The sequence below is a fragment of the Camelus ferus genome, chromosome 14, assembly GCF_009834535.1.
Source record: "Camelus ferus isolate YT-003-E chromosome 14, BCGSAC_Cfer_1.0, whole genome shotgun sequence".
Classification (NCBI taxonomy): Eukaryota; Metazoa; Chordata; class Mammalia; order Artiodactyla; family Camelidae; genus Camelus; species Camelus ferus.
In genome coordinates this window covers 15190959-15207244 of record NC_045709.1, presented here as the reverse complement: position 1 = coordinate 15207244, position 16286 = coordinate 15190959, and the positions used below count along the sequence as shown (strand labels likewise).

At 33.6% G+C, this 16286-nt stretch overlaps 1 protein-coding gene across 11 annotated transcripts in view; it reads left to right on the top strand.

Moving 5' to 3' along the window:
* Positions 1–16286, top strand: part of NBEA (neurobeachin) — a 536625-nt gene that overhangs the window by 262279 nt on the left and 258060 nt on the right. For all 11 annotated transcript variants that reach the window (XM_032496317.1, XM_032496318.1, XM_032496310.1 and 8 more), the window contains 2 exons: positions 6590–6698; positions 10057–10223. In XM_032496317.1, coding sequence (XP_032352208.1) covers positions 6590–6698; positions 10057–10223 — 276 coding nt within the window. The remainder of the gene's footprint in view (positions 1–6589; positions 6699–10056; positions 10224–16286) is intronic.

The window sequence follows — 16286 nt, the reverse complement described above, 5'->3', positions numbered from 1 at the left end:
TTCTCAACTCACAATCCCTATTCCATCACTTTTCAGAGTTTTGTATACCTCTTAGTGTTGGTTGTTATTCTCCTGGACATTACAACTCTGAGCTGTTTAATTAGACTCTCAAACTTAAGCTAGGAGCTTGATTATTTGGCCCATGGTTAAGCTAAAAGGAAGGATTCTTCTCACCAATATTTTTTAAACTATTATCTTGACCAATTATAGGACACAAAATCAAGTTAATAAGTTCTCATCAGCATTTTTAATAATAGGAAATAGTAAATAATGGAAAAAACAATTGGACATATTGCCTCTTGTTCAGAAAGTACTGTTTGCAGGAAGGGAAAGAAATGAAAAATGAAAGTGAAATTAAGAGATACAGAGTTTAACTTACAAATCATCAGAATTGAGAAGGCAAAAAATACAGAGTAGGGGAAATGAAATGCTTTAAAAGATGGTGTGAATTTTTAAGAGCTGATTGAAAGCATGAATATAGTGATACAGGAATCACAATGTACCTCAAGTAGGATAAATACAAAGAAATCCATGCTAAATGCATGATACTGAAACTGGACAATGCCAAAGATAAAGAGGTAAAAGCACTCAGAAGTAAAGAACTGATCATCTATAAAAAGGAAAAAATTAGAATAACGGCAACCAAAAAAGCTGGAAGAAAGTAACTTACTACTTTCAAAGTGTTGAAAAAAAGAATTCTCAGTAATTGTATATGCAAGAGAAATATTTTTTTTAAATTATGAGGGATGATGGTGGAGTAATTTTGTGACATTTTGACTTACTCTAGTCCCATCCTTTGCTCCTCAACTCCATGGAAACCATAAAAAATAGCACACATTACAAGCACTGTACCAGAGAGAGAAAAAGAGACATCATCAGCAAAGAATTTTAATCACTTACTTATTTTGATCTGTCTGGTGACTCCCTGGAAGAATGGCTTAAAAGATTTGTCTTATTTTTAGGGGAGGGTATAGCTCAAGTGGTAGAGTGCTTTCTTAGCATCCACGAGGTCCTGCGTTCACTCCCCGGTACCTCCTGTAAAAAAAATAAATAAATCAGTATACCTGATTACCTTCCTCTCCCCCCCCAGAAAAAGATTTGTCTTATTTTGCCTAATTTAGAACTGTCCTATAGTTTAAAAAAAATAGTTGCTGTCCTGAGGGCATTTATTGAAAATACTTATAGGCTAATGTCTTCGGTTACCACTCCCAGAGCTGATAGATAACAGTTGAGGCAAATGATAGACAATCCAAAAAACCTGAGAGGAACAACAGGGGAATGAGATGTACCCAAGTGCTTTGAAAAGCTCTGACATATTCCTGGAAATCTAAAGGGCCATGCACATGCTTAACTTTGTGTTCATGCTTTGGAAAAACCTGAGAAGGCTCTAAACTCTCACCTTCTGCTGACATTGGGACTCTATGGAAGCAGAAAGTAAATGCAAAGGTAGAGTTGAAACCTGCCTGGCTGAGTGTTCAAGGGCTGTCCAGACACATACATAGCTCCTGGGGAAAGTCTAGGAGACATTTCTGGATCTAGGCATTGAAGGAAATCTCTGCCTAATCATTAGCTGCCACTAAGATAATGAAAAAGCGACTTCAGTAACCACACATGAATAAGACTACAGACTTAATAAAATGAGTTTAGAAAAGTCAGTTCAACTACAGGCAACAAATAACAACAGAAAACAAGTGCTGGGGAGAGGGAAAAATCAGATTTCAAAAGTTGCCATATTATAATATTAAAAATGTCAAATTTTCAAAAAATCAACAGAAACTGCACTTAAGGAAGTAGACAGTAGACTTTCTAGACAAGGATATTAACTATTTAAAATATATTCCATGAATTAAAGGAAATATGTCTAAAGAAAGAAAAGAACATATGAGAACATTATTTAACCAAATTTAGAGTATCAGTGAAAATAGAAATTATTAAAAAGAGTACAGAAATTCCTCAAAAAATTAAAATTACCATATAATCCAGAAGTATAGAGTTTAGAAATTTTGGAGCTGTAAAGTACTTTTTAAAAAGAATACAGATCTTTAATCAGTAACCTAAACTTCCACCTTGAGAAACTAGAAAAAGAGAACTAATTTAAAGCAATCTTTAGAAAGGAAGTAATAAAGATGACAGTTTAAATAAACAAAGTAGAGAATATCAAAATAATAGAAAAGATCAATGAAGTCAATAGCTTGTTCTTTGATAAGAGCAAAAAAATTGATAAAACTTTAGCTAGAATAACCAAGAAAAAACAAAAAAGATGATCCTAAAATAAATAAATCAGGAATGAACGTGGGAACAGTATTACCAACCTTACAAAAGGAAAAATGGATTATAAGGAGTATTATAAATAATTATATGGCAACAAATTAGGTAACCTAGATGAAATGAAAAAAAAAATTTAGAAACATAAACAGTGCTAAAACAGACTCAGTAAAATTATGAAAATGTTTCTGTTTATAATAACAAAATTTTAAAAATATTAATAAGCACATAAAAAGGTGCTTAACATCACTAATCATAGAAATGCAAATCAAAACCACATTGGGATACTGCCTTACACCCATTATGATAGTTATTGTAAAACAAATAACAGTCAAACAAAAAACAAAAAATAACAAGTGTTTGTGAAGATGTTGAACCCTTGTATACTGTTGGTAGGATTATAAAATGGAGCAGCCGCTATGGAAAAGAATACAGAAATTCCTCAAAAAATTAAAATTACCATATAATCCAGCAATTCCATTTCTAATTATATACACATAAGAATTAAAAGCAGGGACTCAAAAAGATCTTTGTACACCCATTTATTTGCAAGAGCCAAAAGGCTGAAGCAAACTGTTTGTTGACAGATGAACGAATAAACATATTGTGACGTATACATACAACGAACTATTATTTAGCCTTAAAAAGGAAGGGAATTCTAACATGGGCTACATTAGTGAACCTTCAGGACATTATGCCAAATGAAATAAGCTAGTCATGAAAGGACAAATACTGTGTGATTTCACTTGCTTGAGCCACCTAGAATAGTCAAACTCATAGAGACAGAAAGTAGAATGGTGGTTGCCAGGGCCATAGAGGTGGAAGATAGGGTAATGGGGAGGTTATTGTTTAATAGGTACATAGTTTTCATTTTGCAAGATGAATGATGAATGGATTGATGGATGATGATGATGATAGCAAAATGATATGAATGTACCTAATGCCACTGAATTGCACACTTAGAAATGGTTAGATGGTAAATTGTATGTTATGTTATTTGACTAGTTATAAATTTTTTTTGAAGATTCTAATGAGTACATTTAACCAAACAAGTTCAAGATTTGTGTACTGAAAACTGCAAAATATCTTTGGGGAAAAAAAGCTATAAATATATCTAACGACCTCCCATGTTACTGGATTAGAAAATTTAATGTTTAAGATGTCAATACTCCCAAATTTATCTACAAATTCTATAAAATCCTATCAAAATTTCAGCTGTCTTTTTGTCAAAAATTTACAACATATCCTAAAATTCATATGGAATTGCAAAGGACACAGGATAGCCAAAACATTCTTGAAAAAGGAGAATAGAATCAGTGGACTCACTTCATGATTTCAAAACTCACTAGAAAAGCTGCAGTCATCAAGACAGTGTGATATTGAATAAGGATATATGTAACAGACCAATTTAATAGAATTAAGAGTCCAAAAATAAACCCATACATTCATGGTCAATCAACTTTTTAAAGAGTGCCAACTAACTGAAATGGGGAAAGGATAGTCTTTCCAACAGATAGTACCAGAACAACTGGATACCTACATGCAAAAGAGTGAGTCAAGACCCTTTCCTCACACTATATGCAAAAATTAACTTAAAATATGTAACAGATCTGCATGTAAGAACTAAAATTTTAAAACTCTTAGAAGGAAACATAGGTGAAAATCTGCGTGGCCTTGGATTAGGTAATTTTTTTTAGATATGACCTCAAAATCACAAGCAAACAGCAGGAAAAAAAAGATAAATTGATAGTCATCAAAACTGGAAACTTTTGTGCATCAAAGAACATTATCAGAAGGTGAAAAGATGATCCAAAGAATTGGGGGAAATATTTGCAAATCATGTGTTGATAAGGGTCTGGTATCCAGAATATATAAAGGACTATTACAACTCAACAATAAAATGACAAATATTTTTAAATTAAGCAGAAGATTTCAATAGACATTTCTCCAAAGAAGATATACAAATGGCCAATGAGCATATGAAAAGATACTGAACATCATTAGTCATTAAGAAAATACAAATCAAAACAATGAGATACCACTTCACACTCACTAGAATGTGTATAATTTTTTTAAATGAACAGTAACATACATTGGTATGGTTGTGCAGAAACTGGAACCTGTAATTGTCACAGTTGTTGGTGGGAGTGGAAAATGATACATCCAATAGAAAACAGTTTGGCAATCTCAAACAAGTTAAACATAGAATTATTGTATGACCCAGCAATTCCACTCTTCAGTATATACCTAAAAGAACTGAAAACATCTGTGCACACAAAACTTGTACCCAAAAGTTTATAACAGAGTTAGTCATGATAGCCAAAACGTAGGAAAAAGCAAATGTTTACCAACTGATGAATGAATAAACAAAATATGATATAAACATGCAATGAAATATTATTTAGCCATAAAAAGGAATGAAGTACTGATATATGCAACAACATGGATGAACCTGGAAAACATTACGCTGAGTGAAAGAAGCCAGAAACTAAGGCCACATATTGCGTGTTTCCTTTGATATGAACTGTCCAGACTAGGCAAATCTGTGAACACTGAAAGTAGATTATTGGTTGCCAGGTGATTGAAGGGAAGGAAGGAGAGGAAGTTGGGACTAACCGCTAATAGACATGGGGATTTTTTGGGTTTTATTTTTGTTTTGTTTTTATTGTAATAATTTTGAACAGGGGAGAGAGCTGTGAGGGTAGGAGATTGTAACCAGAGAGTAGATTGTGGGGACTTAAAGATTTAAGGAGTGAAGCTGATTATGGCCAGTAGAATAATTTCCTGAAGTGAGGTAGAAATGAAGATTCTACAGGGAATCTTGGATTTAGGGATTTGTAGTTCCCCTTAAAAAGATCAGGAAATTGTGAGGCACCGTGATGAATGGTTTTCCACATGGCTAATGAGGTCACCGAGAATCACTCTTAAGAGTCAGGTAAGAAGATACATGGATATAAAACATCATACACTAGTTGGTCTATGACTCATAAGTGTCAGAGCTAGGACAGACTTTCAGACAACTGATACAATTTCTCTTGTGTTTCTGAGACATGAATCTCCCCCACCCCAACCCCTCCTCTGCCGCCATGTCTTTTGGCTTTGCCAGTCCACTATTTCGATCCCGGCAATAGTTACTATTAACCAGACAGACCATGCGTCTCTCCCTTCCTGCTGTCTTCTGTTAATCTATTTAAATTTTGTAATCTGCACTAATTTGCACATATCAGATTTCTTTCTGGCTTTCTTCAGTCTTCATGCACTAGACAAAGCCACTGATTGAAATACTCTTATATCTCACGCTCTCTTCTCTTTTGAAGCCTATCTATAACATATAGACTAATGATGTCATTGAAGTTAGTATTTGGAGTCTAAGTTATAGTCTTTAGCTTATTTTTCCTAGGCTCCCTCAGTAATTGAGTTTAAGACTATCTATGTGACTGTTTGCCCTCCAACATTATTTACAGAGGAGGTTTAGCCTTTATTCCAGGCATTGTGGTTTCTAGCAGATTTCCCAAACCATCGTGTTTTCTGAATAATTTATGTTGTTGTTAAATTGCATGCCGAAAACTAGACAACAGTCCCATTGGCATGTGACCACATATGTCTTGTGTGATTGGAGAGACTACTGCTACATGTTTCCAAGTGATATCTCCACCTGTCCTGCTGCTCTGCAAGATTTTAGGGGTGCCTCTGTCATACTGCCAGGAAGCCCCTGCTGGTCCAAGAGTGAGAGTCATAATTTAACCCAAATCTCATCATGGAGTAACAAAATCTATGTCAGACCAGACATCAATTTTGGAAAGATTTCTACTGAGAGCGATCCTGAAATCAGTGCTGCTTAGAACTTACTTCAAGGCAGTGCCGTCTTAAAGAATCCTAGCATTGAAGTGAATTTCAGATGTCATTTAGTCGTATCATCTGTACTAATTAAAGAATTCAGTCTGCAGATTTCCTAATGTATGGTCATCCAGTTTTTGTGTGAAAATTTACTTCCATGATAGTGAATTCTGTTGTTTTAATCATTTTAAAACAGTGTCAAAAATCCTTGATTTTTATTGCATTAACTACCTTTATTGAATTAACGGAATCGTTTGTTCACAAGATACTGTATTTAAGAGACGTTGCTGTAAGGTTTTATGCACACTTGCTTATTTCAAACGTCAGTGAATTATAATTTAAACTATATGAATTGTATAAGGTAGCTAAATTTATCTAAAATTTATGTATAACTAATAATTTGCCATACTGAAATTTGATTATTGAGAAAAGTTGGATTAAGCAAAGCTATGAGGAATAATAATTCCAAAGGTATTTTCCTTTTTAGATTGCTATGCCATGCCATGAAGGACCATATAGTTCGCGTTGCAAATGAAGCTGAATTTATTTTGAACAGACAGAGAGCAGAGGATGTACATAAACATGCAGAGTTTGAGGTAAGGTTTTGGGGAGTGGATTAAATTCTGTTTTTGTATTATTAGTCAGTCATCACCAATGATAACCTTACAAAATTTTCTTTAAGAAGAAAATTTCACTGAAGGCATTTCAGTTGTTTTTAAAAACTTTATTAAGTGTCAAACACAGAGCACTTTTTTCTTTTTACCTTATTTGCAGTGTGAAGAGATCCCTCCTGCCATGTGCCTAACCACTTGGTAGACTGATGTTCTAACTTACTCTTGAAGGCACATACAATTTTATAATGCAACTATGTTAGTAATTTTTAATCATATTTTTACACACCATTAGATACGGGTATCACAGGGGTTATATGAAGAAACTCAGTTTGACCAAACATCCAGTAATTTACTATTTATTAATGAATCCATCTTCAGAGTGACCAAAGATCATTTTAGCTCACATTTCATTTTTATAATTAATATTTTATTGACAAGTGAAGCAATGCGATTATATGACATATATGTAGATCTATATGTATATGTAGGAATATAATAGTTTAAAAATCCTAAGTACAAGTTAACTATCATTTAAGTAAAGAACAAATTAACTACCTTTCTATTTCAAAAACTAAAGGATGTTGTAGTATTATTACATGCTAATAGTTTTTAAATTAAGAATATTATTTTTATATTTCTAACATGTCAATAATTATTTGCCATTATTTGTATTGCCTTAGTTCAACAACATTGGTTTCAGAAATATTCAGGTAACCTGGTATTTGGCTTAGGTTGGGCTTCAGTGGCCTTGAAAATAATAAGTAACTCCACCAATTTATTCTCCTGATGCAGCATGGGAACAAGGGTGGCGTGGCTGGAAATGAGAGCCCACAGTTTCGGTTTTGATGAGGTTGTTATCTCGGTGTAGCAGCTCTCCTAGCCATGCAAGTTGATGTCCTGGGTCTCGTGATCTCTGACCTGACTAGCCGAAAAGCATGAGGCAGAGAAATAGCTGTTGTTGCTTTAATACCCGTGGCCTCTGCTTGGTTTGTCAGACGAGGCAGCACACACTTGTCATATGGGATTGCAGCAACTTTACTTTGAAAAAAAAACAAAAACAAATATTTTAAACTTTGATAAAAGTACTTCAGTAATTGAGCATTTCTCAAAGTGAAGTTTCGTGTCCCTTCAACTGTAAATAATGTCGGGTATTTATCAGGGAACCGTGCTGTGATCTGGATGGCAAGAAGAGACTGAGTTACCTGTTCTTTGAATAATACATTTAGGTATAAGATATATCAGAACTCTAGACAAAATAAGAATGTTCAAGTAACTCAACTTTTGTTAGTAAATAAAATTTAGAATATTAACTGAATTCCCTGCAGAATCAGTTTTCAGTCGCTCATATTTCTACTAAGAAAATCAAGATGTTTTGTGGCGATATAAGCAGACCAGTATTTGTCATGCAGAAACATTTACAATAGATTTTCAAGCATCTAAATATTAGTTATAAGCTCTAACGTATATTTAACCAAGATGATATTAAGCTAAGGGCAGTGTTTCTCCACTTTTTAAAAAATTATTGCCCCCCGAGAAAAAACTTTAGTCAGTCGTCATTCTAATAGCTCCCCTGCCTTGAAATCCTATTACCACCAGCTTGCTGCATATCTGTTTGTGTACTGAATATGCGTCTGTGCTTCATACATTAAGTGTAAGGTTTTTTTCACACACCCCTAACGCCAGTGTTCACCCCCTTGGGGATGAGATGACTCCTACTGAGGATGCACAGCTAAGGGAGATAGAGACGCTGTGAAAGGACCATGAAGACTCAGTGGTTTTTTACACTATATTACACATACTGAAATACTAATATAAACCTAATGTTGAGAGTATTACCATTGTTACTAAGGAATGTGCATCGCTTTTAAAGCCAAGTGTTTCTCTTTGTTTTTTATAGGTTAAACCCATGTTAATCAATACATTGATTTGTGTATTTTACCACACATGTACTGCTTTTAAATTACAAAGATTTTACAGAAGTCATGACATTTTATACTAGGACTTTTTGAGGAATTTCTGTCGCTTGCATAAGCCTGTAACTAAGAGAAAAAGTATATTTAATTTAAGATGGATACTTCACAATTAAGTTTTTGTTTTTTGGCTTTTTGTTGTTGTTGTTGTTAAGCACTGTAACTGTTAAGGAAGAAAAATGAAAATTTAATTTTACTCTCCAATGAGCTAATGAAATATTAACCTCATTATGGAGGCAGATGATTGTACTAATTGGTGATTCCCTGTAGAAAAAGATAAATGGGAAGATGAATTAATCCTTCTTAGGTTACTGTAGGGTTATTTCCCTGAAATAGATGACTAGTGGTGGTAGTCTGTGTCAACAGCTAGATGGAAGGAATATGTCCACACTTTCCATGAAACAGATTTTTACTTTGGAATGATGAATGTGAACTCGTTACATATATTTTTTTAGATGACTGAAACTCTTTTCTTCCTAGTTATATGAGTTGTATTTCATACTTGGTAACATTAAAATTTACAGTTACTTTATCCTATACAAAAAAATCAAGCTTATGATTTAAGAAATGTTCATCTTCATGTTTGTATTGAACCTTTTTGATACATAGTGAGATTAATTAGCAATGTTGCTAATGCCAATGAGCGTGAATACAGATAGGTGACAGGACAACTGATTATTAGGGAAGATAAGTTTAAGATAGTAATTATCATGAGAACCATTGAACATATTAAATTCTAGAGCTGGGGGACACTGCAGAGAAAAGCTTGTCTTAGGCCTTCATTTTACAAATATAAAAGAATACAATGGAAAAAGTAAAATTTGTATAAGATGTGAAATTAAATCCAAATCTAAATTCCTAAACCATTGCTTTTTCTTCTACACCTCATTGGAAAACTATAAATTAAATGGCAAGTTTTGATCTATATATAATTATCTTATGTATAATATATAATACATATACACATATTCCACATAACTCTTATTTTAAGTGAGATATACATGATAGTGGTTAAAATAATAAATAGAATTACATTTTTAATAACTATTTTGTTTCTAAAATACTTATTTTTAGAATATATTGAAACCAGAATTTCAGAAATGGAAGGAACCTTAAAAGTCATTAATTGCTTAACAATATTACTTAATAACATCCAAATTATTTTACATATACTTTATATATAAACATAGAAAGAATACAATTTTACCAGTTTGAATAAACTTTTTTTAGAATAAACTTTCAACAGATTACATTATCTGAGTTTTTAAATTTAAATTGATACTTATTACCCTGAACTTAAGGTTAGCTATCATTCCACTCTTACACACGGTAGAGGTAGATTATTATGCATTGTGTGTGCTTCTTTGTAGTCGCAGTGTGCCCAGTATGCTGCTGACAGGAGAGAGGAGGAAAAGATGTGTGACCACCTCATTGGTGCTGCAAAACATCGAGACCACGTGACTGCAAATCAGCTGAAACAGAAGATCTTGAACATTCTCACAAATAAGCATGGTGCTTGGGGAGCCGTTTCTCATAGGTGAGTTGTTAAAAACTGCAGGTAAATAATAACTTACAGGTTAATTATAATAGTTATGTTTTTAAAAGCTCTAAATTTAAAAATTACTTAGAAATTACGATTTTAAAGTATAAAAAATTGCTTAATTTTTTCCTGAAATCTTTAGAAATGCCTCTTTAGAACGGTTTAGAAGAAAACCTAAATGTTTAGAAACAATCGAATGGAAATTATTTCCAGTTTGTAATAATATGTAAAATAATAAGAAATTTGTTTAGGCAAGTATTTTAGACTACTATCTCTCCTATAACCCATATAACTCACATGGGTGTTAGTTATAAGAACTATCTCATTTTTGATCTTTCAGAGTCAACTCTTCTACATACTAAATTTATATCATTCTTAATTTTTCTTATACACAGGTAGTAATCATATAATCATTCACGATGGAAAAGTAATACATTCTTTTAAAAATTTTTCTTCTATATTTCTCTATTCAGTCTTTGTCAGGAGAAGTTTTCATCTCAAATTAGGGTATCTGTGGTTTTATAATACAAATAAAGCCAAAATTGGTTGTTTTTGCATTCCAAGTGTTTTTCTTCCTAGGGTTTTATAGACATAAAATTGTTTTTCTTTTCCCTCACAATAAAGTTTTTTAGAAAAAGAGTAGTGAAGGAGGTCACTGTATTTAGATTACTAATGAATACATCTTCATTTTATTTGATCTCAGTGTCACTCTAAACTGGCAGAGTTTAGGGATTGGTTAAATGTAAACAGGACATTAAGAAGAATTCTGGTAGTATTGATTCTGTTAGTTAGGGAAGAATGTCTAGAATATCGCCAGGATAGTATTTGACCAACTGTCCTGGAATTTCAAATATAAGATCAATTTAAGCAAACTGTATTATTTGAATTTAAAGTAGAATTATAACATCATGTCTTTAAAAATAGTCAACGCTCAGTATTTGTCTCTTATAGTAATAGCAATACCAGGACGTCTAACGTTTATTGAATATTTATTGTGTACCAGGCACCGTACTAAGAACATTACATATATTATTTTGTTTAATCTTCAGAATATCTCTATTAAGGTTGATACTGGTATCCTGAGCAGCTAGAATAATGCCTGATGCACAGTAGGTGCTAAATAAATGTTTTTTGAATAAGTTAATAAATGAGTACTTGGTGTATATACCCTTTAATTACAGGGATGACACTGATAGTGGAATACAAAAACAACTTAGTCTATTGTCTGGGACAGTTTTATATTTTAAATGAAATAATTTTAATAAATGACAAAAAGTACTTACCCCTGCATGAAATGATAGGTCAAGTTCATCCAGAAAATGCAGTGAACAATTTCTACTTCATTGGGTTATTTTAATGGTAAAATGAGATGTTATATGCAAAATGCTTAGCACAGTGTCTGACACATAGTAGATGTTTCATATTTGTCATTCTCTTTTCTTTTTATGTTAGCTGTTTGCAAAGAGCCTTTTTTAAGACTATGGTTTTAGAGTCATTTTAAGAGTAAAGCAAAATTGAGAAGAAGGTACAGAGATTTCCCATATGCTCCCTCCCTCACACATGCATAGTCTCCACCCTTATCAGTGTCACTCACTGGAATGATAACATTTTTACCAAGGAGGAGCCTAACTTGACATGGCATCATCACCCAAAGTTCGTAGTCTATCTTAAGGTTCGCTTTTGGTGTCGTATATTCTGTGAGTCTAGACGAACGTGTAATGACATATATTCATCACTATAATCTCATACAGAGAATTTTCACTGCCCTGAAGATCCTCTGTGCTCTGCTATTCATCTTTCCCCTCATCCCACTCCTGGCAATCACTGACCTTTTTATCTCTGTAGTTTTGCCTTTGCCAGAATGTCATATACTTGGAATTATATAGTATGTATCCTTTTCATATTAGCTTCTTTTATTTAGTAACGTGCATATCTTTCAATGGCTTGATAGCCCATTTCTTTTAGTGCTGAATAATATTCCATTGTCTGGATGTATCCCAGTTTATTTATTCATTCACCTAGTAAAGGGCATGTTGGTTTCTTCCACGTTTTGGCAGTTACGAATAAAATGGCTGTAAACATCCATGTGCAGGTTTTCGTGTAGACATAAGTTTTCAGCTCCTCGGGATAGATACCAAAGGGTGCAGCTGCTGGTTTGTAAAGTAAGAATATGTTTATTTTGTAAGAAGCCACCAAACACCAAACTGTCTTCAAAATGGCTGTAAGCGTTTTGTGAATCCATCAGCAATGACTGAGAATTCCTGTCATCCACATCTTCACCAGCATTTGGTGTTATTGGTGTTCCAGATTTTGGCCACTCTCATAGGTGTGTTGTGGTATCTAGTTGTTTTAGTTTACATTTCTCTGATGACATATCATGTGGAACATATTTTCCTATGCTTACTTTACATCTATTAGTCTTCTTTGGTGAGGTGTCTATTAAAGTGTTGGTCCATTTTTTAACCAGGTTTGGTTGTTTTCTTATTTTTGAGTTTTAAGATTTCTTTGTATATCTTGAGAATAGTCCTTTATCAGATATGTCTTTTGCAAATACTTTCTCCCAAACTGTGACTTATCTCTTTATGGTGTCTTTTGTAGAGCAGAAACTTTTAGTTTTAATAAAGTCCAGCTTATCTATTATTTCTTTCATGGAAAATACCTTTGGTGGTGTATCTAAGAGGTCTATACCCAAATTCATCTAGATTTTCCCCTGTGTTATCTTTAGGAGCTTTATAGTTTTGTATTTTACACTTCGCTCTGTGATCCAGTTTGAGTTAATTTTTGTGAAGGGCATAAAGTCTGTGTCTAGATTTATTTTTTTGCATGGAGATGTCCAGTTGTTCCAAAACCATTTGTTGAAAAGACTGTCTTTGCTCCGTTGTGTTGCTTTTGTTCCTTTGTCAAAGATCAGTTGACTTATTTATAGGAGTCTATTTCTGGGCTCCCTGTTCTGCTCCATTGACCTATTTGTCTAATCTTTCACCCCTTTGTCCTGGTTATTGTAGCTGTATAGTGCAGTACATATACTATAGTTTTAAGTTCTTTATGTCAGGTAGCACTAGTCCTCCAGCTTTTTTATTCTCCTTCCAAAGTCTTTTAAAGTAATTTTGCATGCCACTTAGTCACCATCTAACTTGCAATATACAGTTACAATTTATTTATTTTATTCATTTAATGAATAGATCGCTCTTGAGCTCTTACTTGTGCTAGCCTAGTGGTGAGCGAAACAGACTTGTTCCCTGCCCTCACATAATTATAGTCTAGTAGAAGGGGCTGATATTAAACAATTGTAGAAATAAAAGGTGTTAATAACAAACTTTGGCAAATGCTAGGAAAGAAAAATATAGGGTACTCTGAAAGAGAGAGTATAGAAGAGGATCTTTATTTTAGATTAAGGATTTGGGGAAGACTTTTTTTGAAGAAGATGGATTTAAGCTGAGTCCTGAAGGGATGAGAAGATCGTCAGCAAACGCTGGGGTGTCCAACATTATGCAGAGAATTATTACAAAGACTCGGAGCTTAGAAATAATTAAATGAACAGAAAGAGTGTAGTTATGTCTAGAGCTCAGTGAGCAGTGGGGTTAGTGGCTTGAGATGAAGCTGGAGGGTAACAGATGAGCCTGATGATTTAAAGTCTTGTAGGTCATGTTAAGGATTTGTGACTTTATCCTAAGTGGCATGAAAAGCAGTGAAGGGTTTTGAGCAGAAGAGTAACATGATCTGATTTATGTTTAAAAAGATTAGTCTGGCTGCTTTATGAAGACATATAGTGGAAGAAATAGGAAAGTACAATCACCCTGTTTATAGCTGAGTTCAGATGTCACCCTTTCTATACCATCTCCTGGGTTCTTTATTTTTCCTGAGCCTACGTCCTCGTGTTTTGTTGTTACTATTGCAGCTATCTATGATATATCACTTAATGTTTTATAGCTATGTGAATGTGCCTGTCTTTTCCAGTAGACTTGTTGCTTCCTAAGAGGAGGGGTTAAAGAGTACTTACAGTTACATCCCTATCATCAAATATATGTTAAACCTGAAGAATTTCACCTGTATAATGTTCGGCTTCCTGTTTTACAACAAAGTGTTTAATTTTAACATATAATTCATTTTGCTTTTATCTTTTGACTCGGTGGTGCTGCTGGCTGTAACATATTTTAGCTTTTGAATTTTACTGACCTTTATTTCTTCCTTGAGGAAAAACTAGGATTTGAGAGCTTTTTAAAATGCATATTCAAGACCTAAATTTGTTACATGATATTTAGTATTTACAAACAGTGTTTCCTTATTTGTTTTATCTTTTTGGGTCATATTTCCTGTTCCTTAAACTACATAGAGGAAATATTAAAATGGGCAAAGGACATAAATAGACATTTTTCCAAAGAAGGTATACACATGGCCACTGGGTACAAGTAAATGTGCTCAGCATCACTAATTATTAGGGAAATGCACATCAAAACCACAATGAGATGTCACCTCACATCTGTCTGAATGGCTGTCATGAAAAAGACAAGAGATGGCAAGAGATAACAAGTGCTGGTGAGGACCTGGAGAAAATGGAAACTTTGTGCACTGCTGGTGGAATTGTAAATCAGTGTAGCCCCTATGGAAAATAGTATGGAAGTTCCTCAGTAAATTAAAAATAGAACTACTATATGATCCAGCAATTCCACTTCTGGGAATATACCTGCAGGAAACAAAGGTACTACGGCAAAGAGATACTTGCACCCTCATGTTCATAGCAGCATTATTTACAATGGCCAAGACATAGAAGCAACCTAAGGGTCCATCAGTGGATGAATGGACAAAGAAGTTGTGGGTCTACATATATACAATGGAATATTATCCACAAATCAAAAAGCAAGGACATACTGCTATTTGCAACAATGTGGATGGACCTAATATTATACTAAGTGAAATAAGTCAGACAGAGAAGCACAAATATTGTATGATCTCATTTGTATGTGGAACCAAAAAAAAAGAAGAAAAAATTCATAGAAAAAAAAAGAGATCAGACTTATAATTACCAGAGGAACAGTTTGAGGGTAGGGAGGATTGGATGAAGGCACTCAAAAGGTACAAACTTCAGTTAAAAGATTAATAAGTACTAGGAATGTAATGTACAATATGATGACTACAGTTAACACTCCTGATTGGTATATGGGAAAGTTAAGAGAGTAGATCGTAGGAGCTCTTGTAACAAGGAAAAACAACTTTTTTCCTTGTTTTTTTTTTTTTTTCTGTATCTATCAGAGATGATAGGTGTTAACTAAACTTGTGGTAATCATTGTACAGTATGTGTTAAGTCAAGTAATTTAATTATGCCATATACCTTAAACAGTGCTGTATGTCAATTATAACTCAATAAAACTGGGTAAAAGGGAAAGCTACATAAGCCATAACAACTTAAATTAAAATCAAGAGGTTGTAATAGGCTCTTTAGTAAAACACACACACACACACACACACACACACACACATATCCCCCAATTTTCAGTGTGCATTATCATATAAACATTACTGTTGAGATTTGTTTTCTGATAGAATGTTGGTGGAAACTCACATTTATTGAGAGCAGTTATGTGTTGGTAGTAACTCCTCATACTTTCCATCGAATGTCTTATTTTCATTCTGACAACACTGTAAGGTAGGCATGAATCTCAAAGAAGTTGAATAGCTTGCCCAGTGTTACATAGCTAAATAGTAGGGGCAGGATTTTAATCTGAATCTATCTAACCCTAAAGCTCATGGTCATTCCAGTGTTGAAATTAATTACTAATTATTGTATTAATTATAAAAATTATAAATTAGGATAAAGAAATAAAAGAACTTCTTAAACAGGAATAAGACTCAAAAATCTGGGGCTTTAGAAAATATTTTCAATGTTTTACAAGTTCAAGACCCAAACTAAATTGATACTGGAACTCCTACTCGGAAAGGTCATGATATATAGCTTGCAGTCTGAACCTGACAGGGTTGATTGACTGGTAAAAGAAAAACAAATAGACATTCTCCATAGGAGATTAGCAGGATACAATTCCAAATTATTTAATATGCAAAGAA